The 12240-nt window shown below is 45.8% G+C and overlaps 1 protein-coding gene across 4 annotated transcripts in view; it reads right to left on the bottom strand.

Moving 5' to 3' along the window:
• LOC145532045 (BOS complex subunit NOMO1) overlaps window positions 1–10356 on the bottom strand; it is a 52570-nt gene extending 42214 nt beyond the window's left edge. For all 4 annotated transcript variants that reach the window (XM_081556250.1, XM_081556249.1, XM_081556251.1 and 1 more), the window contains exons 1-5: window positions 10100–10356; window positions 6380–6469; window positions 4790–4835; window positions 1431–1531; window positions 416–522 (exon numbers count right to left, since the gene is read on the bottom strand). In XM_081556250.1, the coding sequence (XP_081412376.1) occupies window positions 416–522; window positions 1431–1531; window positions 4790–4835; window positions 6380–6469; window positions 10100–10264 (509 nt within the window). In that variant the 5' untranslated portion in view covers window positions 10265–10356. The remainder of the gene's footprint in view (window positions 1–415; window positions 523–1430; window positions 1532–4789; window positions 4836–6379; window positions 6470–10099) is intronic.
• Between the last annotated feature and the right edge of the window lie 1884 nt (window positions 10357–12240).

Below are 12240 nucleotides of genomic sequence, written 5' to 3' on the forward strand. Positions count from 1 at the left end.
ACTCCTCTGCCCATGCAATTTTCCAGGCAAAAATACTGAAGTGGGCTGCCATTTCCTATTCCAGGGGATCTTCCCGAACCAGGGATCAAATCCATGTCTCCTGCATTAGCAGGTAGGTTCTTTACCACTGAGCCACCTGGGAACCAGAGCCAGTCCCAGCCAGTAAATGAAGCCCTAGTCCTGCAGCGGGTGCTTTACTCATCTCAGATTTAATCATCTCATCATCACTAGATATGGGTCAAAAGACGTCCACTTTACAGGTAAGGAACTTGAGGCCCTGTGGGGTATGAATCTGTCTGAAGGTAAGAGGCCAAATCAGGGTCTGAACCCAGGTCTCCCTCAATCCAGAGCTCCACCCCCCAGCATCAGGGTCCAGCTCTAGCTGCAGGGCAGGGCGGCACAAGCCTTAACTCACTTTCCGCCGGGCTGTGTGACTGTGGACTGGATCTTCGCTTCGGGGCCCATGTTTCGCAATGACACCTGAACTCCTGCAGGGCCCAGGGGCTGCCCTTTGCTGAGAACCTGCCATGGAGGAGGAGGAGGTTAGGACTCGCCCAGCAGCCACGTCCTCCCCTCAGCAGCACTGTCCGGCCTGCGCCTGCTGCCCACGACCTTCTTTGGGTCAGGATTCCTTGGAAAAGATGGTAGAGATCGTGGTTCCCCTTCCTGGGGAAGCAGGGGCACAGGGAGGAGGAACAGCAACAGTAAAATGACACTTTGTCTCACTGACTCTATTGTGTGCTTGGCTGCTCCGTCATGTCCAATTCTTTGTGATCCCCTGGACTGTAGAATGCCAGGCTCCTCTGTCCATGGAATTTTCCAGGCAAGATATCGGAGTGGGTTGCCATTTCCTTCTCCCCCCTGGATCCTCCCAACCCAGGGATTGAACACGTGTCTCCTGTGTTAGCAGGTGGATTCTTTTACCTCTGAGGATGACTTTTACCACCTGAGAATGACTCTAAAGCATCATCAATTAAAGATGCACGACTAAACCACAGAGACAGAATAAATACCCAGGGTCCCCATCTCCAACAAGAAACCTATACATAAAGCCAGGACCAAAGGCCCTCCCTCTCAGGGTAAAGGAAAAGGAGAATAAACCCACCATGAAGACAAGGTAGGCAATAAACAGGCACATCTCAGCCATGGCACTGCAGGCCGGGGTAGGGAGACTCACCCCTGAGACCCTATCTCTCTAAAAGGCCATCCTGCTGTCTGTACTTGGACAAAGGAGTGACCAGCAACCTAGACCCAGCACCCAAGAACACCCGCCACATTTTACATACAGTTTCATCGAGCTCCCAGGCCCTCCTGAAGCTTATCTGTGCATCCCTTATAGCCTCAAAGCCCCCAGTTTCAAAATTCTCACTTTTTTAAAGGTAAGAGGAGACTGAGTCTGTACCACAGAGCAAACGTGACAAACGCCAGACCTTTCCATTCACGGAGAAGCCTGTGAACACGAAGTTGATGTCCCCGCCCTTCGTGCAGATGTCGCTGACACCATCCACGTACAGCTCCACGGTGGTTGGCTCTGCTCAATGACAGGGGGGTGGGGGACAGGGGACAGGACACAAGAGCAAGCTGAGTTCTGGGACAGGATAAACTGTCACATAAAACACATTGCACTGCTTAACTTTCACTGTATTCATTTCTGAGCCACTCACGTGGCTGGAAATCCAAAGGTAGGAGGAGGAGGGAAAAGTCTCCCTCCCCCACCCCAGAGGGAACCAGGGTTAAGAGTATAAGATACGTTTATAAGTCTCACAGCTGAGTTGTATCTCAGAGTCCCATGGAAAATCTAGTGAGCGCCACAGACTTTTATTTACTGAACACCCACCAGAGACCAGGCACTGAGCTAGGTGCACTTAACCCTGACAACTATCTCAGAGGTAGGCAGTAACACTGCAGCTGATTGAGGGGTAAACTGAGGCACAGAAAGGTGAAGGATTCTCCTAAAATCACAGAGCTCCTGAGGGACAGAGCCCACTCTCAATCCCAAAAGTCTGGCTCCAGATCTGTCTCCTTATCGAGTACGTGAGTTCAGCCACATTATACCAAGACCATAAACTCCAGTGTCCATAGTAAACAGGTGGACTGGAAGTCAGCAGAGGCCAAGTGTGGACTGAGGCAAATGGAAAAAAGGGGACAGCTTCCACCCACTACTCCTGCATGACCCAGTGCTGCCCGAGCTTCCAAGTTCTCATGAAAAACTGAAAATTTGGGCCTTATCTGCTGTGTCCTGATTTTTCAGTATCAGCAACCAATTCAAGGAAATTAAAAATAACTGCAGAGCTCATCATAATATGGGTTAAAGTTGAGTTATTAAAAAGTTAGGAAGAATGTGAAGTGATAGGTAGAGAAAAAAAAATGGACAAATCGAGAGAATTTCAGGGGAATTCCCTGGCGGCCCAGTGGCTAGGACTCTGCACTCCCACTGCCAAGGTCCCAAGTTCGATCCCTGGTCAGGGAACTAAGATTCCACATGTTGTGCAGTGCGGCCAAAAAAAAAAAAAAGAGGTAATTTTTTAAAAAGAGAACTTCAGGTAAAATAAAGAATTACACACACACACACAAGGGAAGATGTCAGTGAAAAATGGATAAAACCTTTATCAGGCACCTCACAAAAGAGAATATCCAAATGGCCAGTACACACATGAAACAGTGTTCAATCTCATGGACCATCAGGAAATGCAAACTGAGACCACAATGAGTGGCTAAAACCGCTCCACCATCAGGACGGCTAAGATAAAAGAGACTGACAGCCAATGCTGGTGAGGATGCGGAGGACTGAACTCTTACACCCGGCTGCTAGAGCAAAGCTCTGCGACATCTACTCTGGCAGTCCAGAAATCTCTACTAGGGCTGGATTACATGTAAGAAGTCTATTGCCCAGCAATTCCACCCCTGGTATATATTAGTACTCAACAGGAATGCAGACACGTGTACACCACAAGATTCACAGGAGTAATAAGGATGTTCACAGGAGCACTATTCTTAGTGGCCAAAATCGGGACACGACCCAACTGCCCACCAAGAGCAGAAGGGGTAAATCACTTGACAGTCACACAGAAATCGAATGAACTAATATAGTAACACACAGTAAGGATGAATCCTGTGAACAATGTCGAGAGAGAGAAACCAGGCACAAAACTGAACCTTGGATGATTCCATTTACATGAAGTTCAAAACAGGTAAAATAATCTATCATTTTAGGTCGGGCAGGGCAGTTCATAAGCACCTGGAGTAGGGCATTTCTGGGAGTTGGTCAGGTTCTGTCTCCTCATCTATGTGGTGGTTATGTGTGTTCACTTTGTTGAACTTCATTGCCTGATACCTCTGTGATGAGAATTTCTGAAATCAAAAGAATCGGGTTCTATCCCTGGGTTGCTAAGATCTCCTGGAGGAGAGCATGGCAATCCACTCCAGTATGCTTGCCTGGAGAATCCCATGGACAGAGGAGCCTGGTGGGCTACAGCCCAGAGGGTCGCACAGAGTCGGACGTGACTGAACCGACTCAGCACACACGCACACATGCATGCTATGATTCAATTAGAAAGCTTATCAAAAGAAAAAGAACTGACAAGAAGGGAGGAGATTCAAACAAAACACTCCCGCAGGCCTCCAGTCTGTGAGCTCTCTGGCCAGGGCTTGGCCCTGACTCCACTTCACCTTCTGGACCCCAGCAGTCAGTCACCCCCAGCTGTGACCTGAGAAAGAACTTTGTCTCCCAGATGCATGTTGCTGCCTCTGTGACAGCAGGGACTCAATTCTTCCTCCCCTAACTCACAGGCAGGCCTGGTAGGAACAACTGGGCCCCCTTTCTCCCCTCAAGCTACAGAACTGGGATCACACACCCACCTCTACCAAAATATCCAGGCTCTGCTCTCCAGAAATATCAGCCACACCACAGTAGAACACTTTCTTCTGATCAACCCCACTTTCGCTCCTCCAACCGTGCTAAGAGACACTCACCTCAGGGAAGTTTGGAGCTTTTCTGTGCATGTCTGCAGAAAGACTGCTTTTAAGAGTCGGACGCAACTGAGCATACTTGCACACATTTTAAGAGTTGTGTCCAACCCTATACGACCCCATGGACTGTAGCCCACCAGGCTCCTCGATCCATGGGATTCCCCAGGCAAGAACACTAGAGTGCATTTCCTCCTCCAAGGGATCTTCCTGACCCAGGGATCGAACCCATGTCTCTTGAATCTCCTGCACTGGCAGGTGGAGTCTTTACCAACGAGCCATCTGGGAGCCTGATGGACGCTGACCCAGCGGAAATAACTCATCCAAAGTTGTCACAGAGCTGGTAAGGCCTCAAGGTTGCCAGATCTTCTGATTTCTTAGGTATATCTGGATTTTTGTGTTCAAATTTCACAATGTTTAATATTACCACTAACTCACTAAAAACAGTTTATTAAAGAAAACACTGAGGGGGCTAAGAAAGAAGCCATCCTGGGCCAGGAACCAAGTCCCCACTCCTGACCCCTACAGTCATCAAGTTCTACTGGCACTTCAAGAATGAAGCTGCAAAAGCGGAGTTTCCTGTGAGGTACAAGTAAAGATGCTTATTTTAAGAAACAAGACAGAAAACCTTAGGGTAGGCCTAAAGTAAATCCAATCTACTCTAAAGTAACAGGGATGGAGGAGTTAAAAAAAAAAAAAAAAAACCCTCTTGCACATTAGAAATGAATCCTGCATATTTTAACAATCTCTGTACTCCATCAATTTAATATTCAGCATACAGCCTAATCCTTTACAAAGTATACCTGGTTATTTATTAACTTACCAAAACTCCACCCTAGAGGAGGCTCAATCTTCAGAATGAAATCTCCCTATGAGGGAAAAAAAAAAAAAATCAATGCAGAAGACTAAGAACTGATGACCCTTCAACTTTTAACTTAGTTTAGTACAATCATGTAATGTAGAATTTTCACACCTGGAATGGAATTCCAAGTGTAAACTTTGCGCTCATAAATGGTAGTGGGCTTTTGACTCCCTACCAGTGTGGCAAGTTCAACCCCAAAAACTCCTACTTAATCCAGCAAAGAGTTAGAGACACTGTCTTCAACCACTCATGGTCTTTCAATACCAAACAGTCTATTGTCTCATGTTAACCCGTCATATGTTAACCCTTAACCTTAAGTCTGCCAGGGTCAGCCAGATCTTCAGAAACTAAAGCCGATTCTTAAAATGAGATTTTATTCATGCACCCTTGCGTAAAGGGTTCCTTGAGAATGCTTTTCAAAAAAAACAAAATAGATTTCAATACCCACTAGTCCACCTCTAGAAAACAATCTTATGTATTATGTCTAGATACAAGTTCAAGAATATTTATCCCTGTGTTGTTAGTAATAACTTTTGTAACTTTTTGTGTCTGTCTACATTTCCACATAAAAAGCTGAAATGTGGGGAGGATGGCGGGTAGGAATACAGGCATGCATGGATACCCATCTCTGAGCACATGCGTTTGCATGTATGCATATGTGTACATGCATGTATATTCTTGGGTATCCGTACAACTCTAAATACTGAGAAAGCCATCTGCTGGGATACATACCAAAACTTTTATCAGAAGTCATCACTACAGAGGGAGGGGGACTTGGGGATAAAAGGTAAAATTTACTTCATATATTTCTAAAAACCTTGATTTTTTTCCCTCACAATACTCATGGAATTCATACATTCCTTGTATAACACTTTTTAAAAATTACTTATTTGTCTGTTTACTGGCTGTGCTGGGTCTTCACTGCTGTGCGTGGGCTTTCTCTAGCTGCAGCAAGCAGGGGCTACTCTCCAAGGTGCCCAGCGTTTTTACTCCGGTGACCTCTCCCATTGCGAAGCGTAGGCTCAATAGTCATGGTGCACGAGCTTAGCTGCCCCGCGGCACATGGGATCTTTCGGGAACAAGGATCAAACCTTCCCTGCATTGGCAGGGAAGCCCTGCATAATACTTTTTAACAATGTTTTAACCCACTTGCAAGTATTAATAGGAAGTTCTATTCGGTCAGGGTTTCTCAGACTTGGAACCACTGACACTTTCCCTGACCTGCACAGCACGGCAGCGTGTTTAGCTCCATTCTTGGCCTCCAAGCAGGAGATAACGGACCACTCTCCCTCCCTCAAGGTTGTAACAACCAAAATGTCTCTAGACATTGCCAAGTATACCTGGAGACATTGAGAATCACTGCTATTCAGTCAAGCCAGTTCATAAGCCGTCACCCTCATAGTTTGGCCAGAATTGCCATATTCCACTTATAACTTTTAAAACAGAGGTGTATTTGCTCACTTGGGAAAGCCACTCTCCCAGTTAGCACAGCCCTGTGGGCTACACTGACAACCTCCCATCATAAACAACTAAAGTGCTCTCTCCGCTTACCTTATCATACAAGGGGATCATAAAGTAACCATTGTTAGGGGCACAGTCTGTCTGGTATTTCAAAGTCCCATGTTTGGTGTACAACTTTATCTAGAAAGGAAAGAGAAGTCATGATATCACCATTGAGATTTAGCTACATACAATGAACCTGAATGCATTTAGTCAAAATGCATTTGCTGAGGACCTACTATATGAAGCTGCTAACAATGGGCATTATAGACAGAGGGAAATAAGACAAAGCATCCCAAATAACGTGATTCACTATTTTTCAGGTTAGAAACTAGCCCCTCAAAGTTGTACTTTTCAGTGCTTTTCAGTTTATTTTAGTGTCTGTCTCTATGTTGTTTTGGGGTCTAAAACCAATTTTTCTGTTAGTTAAGGGGTTTATTAAAATGCAATTCCTGGGGAGGGTTGGATTGGAAATTTGGGACTAGCAGAAGCAAGCTATTGTATATATATGATGGATAAACAACAAGGTACTGTTGAATAGCACAAGGAACTATATTCAATATCCTGCAATAAACCTCAATGAAAAAGAATATGAAAAAGAATGTATATACACGTATAACTGAATCACTCTGCTGTACACCAGGCACTAAACACAACACTGTAAATCAACTATACTTTTTTTTTTTAAGTACCTTAAAAAAAATGCAATTCCTGAACTCCACTTCTGTTTCTAAAACAGAAGGTGTAAGGTGAGGGCCTGATATCTGTATAATGAACCCCAAAATATTAATACTTGAAGTAACATCCATCTAAAAACTTTCAATGTTAATAATCTGTGACTATGACACGAAAATGACAGAACCCAGTCATATCCGCTAAGACGATGTAGAAAGCAGCAAATTCACAATGTGTGTGCTTAGGAAAGGAACACTGTGAAACTACGTAAAGACTGCAGGCTGCCCATGGACAGTGACCACAGCTGACACTTCATGGTGCCTGCACCAGTGTCTTATTTAGTGTAGTGAATGTCACTCAGTCGTGTCCGACTCTTTGCGACTCCATGGACTGCATAGTCCATGGAATTCTCCAGGCCAGAATATTGGAGTAGGTAGCCTTTCCCTTCTCCAGGGGATCTTCCCAACCCAGGGATCGAACCCAGGTCTCCCCCATTGCAGGTGGATTCCTTACCAGCTAAGCCACAAGGGGAGTCCAAGAATACTGGAGTGGGTAGCCTATCCCTCTCCAGGGGATCTTCCCAACCCAGGAATCGAACCGGGGTCTCCTGCATCGCAGGCGGATTCTTTACCAACTGAGCTATCAGGGAAGCCCTATTTAGTGTAAATACTCCATAAATACCAGACCTTATTCACAGGCCAAAAAGAAATTCAGATGCATGCACTTAAAGCAGGGACTGAAGATCCACCTGTCCAGAGGGGCCAGGAAGTCCCATCAATGGGCATTCATCTAAAAGGAGACAGGACTGCTACTTAACCCAAGCCAAGTTTTGCAGCTCAAAGATTAGTTGGCTTTCCAGAGAAATCAGGAATGCAGTTTTTAATGTGAAACCTCCAAACTGTTAAAGAATTAGCAATCAATACAGTTTTTCTTTTTTAGGTACTTTGTCTACTCTGTTCACTAAACTGTTGTACCCACCAGGGACAAGGCTTCAGAACACGCTGGGGCTCACTCAACAGTTACTAACTGAATGAATATGATGGAAAAATACCCAGAAGGGAAGAAGGATGGAGAGGACTGAAGGTAGTTTTACCGGGACACAGAAAACACAATGAAGAAATGACTGTAAAATATCTTATTTACATATCTTATTTTCTGTAAAATATCTTATCTTTACACAGTCCTGTAAAGCATAGGTTAGGACACAGAATGACAAGACACATTATGTGTATGAAACACTAGATTTCATAATCAGAAATTAAGAAAGAATTAATTTCTCAGGCCATCTGGACAGGCAGCCCTAGGGCTCAAGGAACATACTTCATACTAGGTCACAAAACCTGCCCTCCACTCTCACAGTCACTATTAAGTGTTTGGGCTGAGAGTGTCCCTAGCGCTCTACACTTTTCTCCTGAAGCCCCAGGAAGCTACAAGTTGCAAAGCCTTTCAAGACAGCTTCTGGAATGCCCTGTGCCCACAGCCCAGGAGGTGGCATGGGCACCCAGATATCCTAGAAGCCTTGCCACTGTCAGTGGGTAGATTCAATAAACACCTGCCTTCTTATTAGGTTTTTTTTTTTTTGATGTGGACCATTTTTAAAGTCGTTATTGAATTTGTTACAGTATTGCTTCTGCTATTTATGTTCTGGTTATTTATCTCCCACTGGGTGTGTGGGATCTTAGTTCCCTGACCAGGGATTGAACCCATACCCCCTCCATTAAAAGGTGAACTCTTAACCATTGGACCTCCAAGGAAGTCCCAAGACTGACTTCTTAAGACCAAAAATGATGGAGAAGCCACAGATATAGGGGTCTTGAAGGTGATGAGTAACTTCTTTAGGAAATATATGATGCTGGGCTTTGCAGCCTCTCTCCCAACACCATGCTACAGGAACAAAAATTGGGACTTGGAGCAAGGCTAAGTCAAAGAGCTATAGAATCTACTTCCGACCCCTCCCCCAATTCTCAGGAACCTGCTTTGTAGGAACACACTGGTTCAACTCTTCATCATAGCCCTCCAGCTACTCAGGCAAACTGCCTTTGGGGTCTTGGTCCCCACTCCCTTCTCTTTGGCATCTCCCAGTGTCTTTCTTTTCTCTCTCTCAAATTCCCTTCTTTTGACTCACCATCAGTAACTAGCCTCCTAAAACAGAGGCCAGCCCTCCCTGGGGTCCCTTCCTATCTGTCCTGCAAATGACTTTCTATGCCCACCTCCATATATCTCCCTCCCTCTTCACAAAAGCTTTCTGGGTCATAATTCCACTGGGCTAATAACCATCTAACTGAAGAGAGCTTTGCAACTTAATAAAAAGACTTCTGCAGAAATCTCTTGTGTAATTCCAATAATCACCCAGCAATCAGGGCGCTGACAACTCTCCATTATCAGAGGACAGGGGTCCCAATGGGGGAACCAGGGAGATTAAAAATAGTTTCCCAGCCCCAGAAATGCCAATAGACAGTAACTGGGTCATGATCTCTGGGATGAGAATTCTTGCCCTTTTAAAGCTTCCCAGAGGGTAGGAGGAATGGTAGATTAGTATTTGGGGGGAACTCAGTGTTGTGGGGGTTAAGACTTGCGGTCTCCAGGTTCTGGAATATAGGTTTCAGGAAATCTGAGTTTCAGAAGGTCTGGGTTCCTGGGGGTTTGAGGATCTGGGGTCTGCGTTCTGCTGAGACTGGGTTTTAAGAGATCTGGGGCCTGCCTTGTGGGGATCTGGAGTTTGCCTTCTGAAGTATCTGGGGTCTAGATCTGGAGGATCCTTAGTTTTGTGTGACCTAACAAAAGTTATAAACCATTATCATTGTCACCAAAAACGTCCTTCACACCCATATGCACACACCTTCAGAGCTCCGCCCCCCCACCCCACCCCGTAGCTGACCCCAAGATAAGAAGAACCCCCACTCCAGGGTGGGAGGAGACCAGCGGAGAGCCCTCAGAAAGCAGCGCCTCTAAAAGGGAAAGGACTCCCAGAATGGGGGGAGTTGCGGGGAGGGCTGGTGGCAACCGCCTGGGAGGCGAGGTCACCGCGGCTCAGCGAGGCTGTGCGCCTAGCCCTGGGTCACACACCGAGCTCCGGGCCGCGGGGCGGGCACTCACCTCAATGAGCGAGTAGTTGATCTCCACGTCCGACTTGACGAAGCCCCCGCAACCCACCACGATGTCCTCGGAGCCGCGCGCCGGCGCTACTCCGCTCAGCAGCAGCAGAACGGTGGCGGCCACCACTGCCGCCCCGGGTGGCCCCATACCCCGGCGCCCCCGCATGGCCGGGCCTCTGCAGCCAGAACCTCCGCAGGCCTCCGGGTCCCGCCCCTCACACCGCACGCTGCCGGCGGCTTCCTCCTCCGCGGGCTACTGACAGCCCAGTCCCCGCCCCCGCCGCTACTGCTCATGCGCGTCCCGCCCCCACGACCATGCCCCCAGACAAAATAACTACAGTGCAAGCTCACCAATGAAAGAAGACCATTGGTGCCCTCTGGAGGCCTGGAGGACTCCGCGCACCGTCTGGCAGGTGCAGTTGCAAGGTGTGGGTGTACAGGCATAAACTGCCAAGTTGAATTTCGTAGTTTCCTAGTTTGGAATTAGGAATTTGGAATTCCAAATCCCCTACTTTGGAATTCAGTAGCACTGAAACTGGAAATGACGAGAGACTATTGATCGAAGTATCCAACAAATTTCCCGAATCTATTTGACCCATAAGTTTCACAAGTGATGTATATAATCTCAAAGCCCTTTTAGAGATTTGTGTCGATTGGTGTAACTTTCCATGATAAATGACCAATTAGCTTTCTTTAAAGCAAAACATGTCGTTTAAGTTCAGCATAATATTTAAAAAGATATTTAAATTGTATTTAATCCCACCTCTAGTAACATTTTTATAGAAACAAACTTTGAGGGTTTTCCCCCAGGAAGCAAGAGATGCATGCAGTTTGACTTACTTTGAACTAGCTCTGTGAGGCGATGCATGAAAATCATCTGAAAGCATCTGACTGAAAATCACTTCAAAAATCAGTATGTTATATTTTGTCTCAAGACTGAACCTATACCACAATGCAGATAAAATACAAGTCACCATATCAAAATAGAAAAAACTGCTCTTCCGACCAGATGTTTGAAATTCTTCCATTTCACTCCTTAAGAAAATCAAGTGCTTTTATTTTGATAGTTTTTATAACTTGTTTCTAAATAATGAAGTAAAGAGATTTCCCAGTGAAATTTGCCACTATGGTTAAGACTCAAGCACTATACAATATGAATCACAATGATTTTAAACTACACAGTGGCTACAATGGAAGGATACATCCACTAGAGGATCTCAGCCATGAGCATATCTGATTTCTCTCAATCTTCATTCTCATTCCAAATACAGTGAGACTCTCAACTGTTTGATTATAAAGAGAAACCATTTAAGTAATTGTTTTATTTTTTGGAGGTTCATTATTTATCATTACAATTAAAACAGATGTTTCCATTTATGTTTCCTAACATAAATCCCTGGTTTGTCTTAGAAAATACCAAGAGATTGAAAGTAATCAATTGGCCTATGGAATCATCTTATTTTACAGACGGGAAACCGAGGCCCAGAGAGGGAAGAAGACTTATCTAGGGTTGGGGGCTTCCTTGGTGGTTCAGTCAGTAAAGTATCTGCCTGCAATGCAGGAGACCTGGGTTCGATCCTTGGGTCAGAAAGATCCCCTGGAGAAGGAAATGGCAACCCATTCCAGTATTCTTGCCAGGGAAATCCCATGGACAGAGGAGCCTGATGGGCTACAATCCATGGGGTTGCAATAGTCAGACATGACTTAGAGACTAAACCACCACCACCAGAGCTCAGCACTCAGCCATGTACTGTTCAGAGAGCCAGAAAGTAAGCTCTGGGATATCTGAGTTCTGTTCTTGGCTTACCTGGCTGATTTCCTCTGTGTGCTTCCTGCCTATCTGACCATCCCCCCTCAAACCTTCATCATTCCCTCAAGTTCATCTTCATATATACAAAGAAATAAAGCACTAGGACCATGTCCAGTTGCAATGGGGATTGGGGGGGGCGCGGGGGGGGGATTCTCAAGCCTCCTGACAGTTTCCATCAGCCTTCACCAAAACCACCTCAAATGAACAGAGATGATCAGAATGTAAACAGCAGACCTGCCACACTTAGCTTCAAGAAAAATCCTTGAGTTTTTGTGTCCCTGCCCTTCCAGAAGACCCTGGCAGGAAGACAGCTGAAAGCATACTGCAGGGGC

This window comes from Giraffa tippelskirchi, chromosome 13, assembly GCF_054371585.1.
Source record: "Giraffa tippelskirchi isolate mGirTip1 chromosome 13, T2T-mGirTip1v1.2.pri, whole genome shotgun sequence".
NCBI classification, from domain to species: Eukaryota; Metazoa; Chordata; class Mammalia; order Artiodactyla; family Giraffidae; genus Giraffa; species Giraffa tippelskirchi.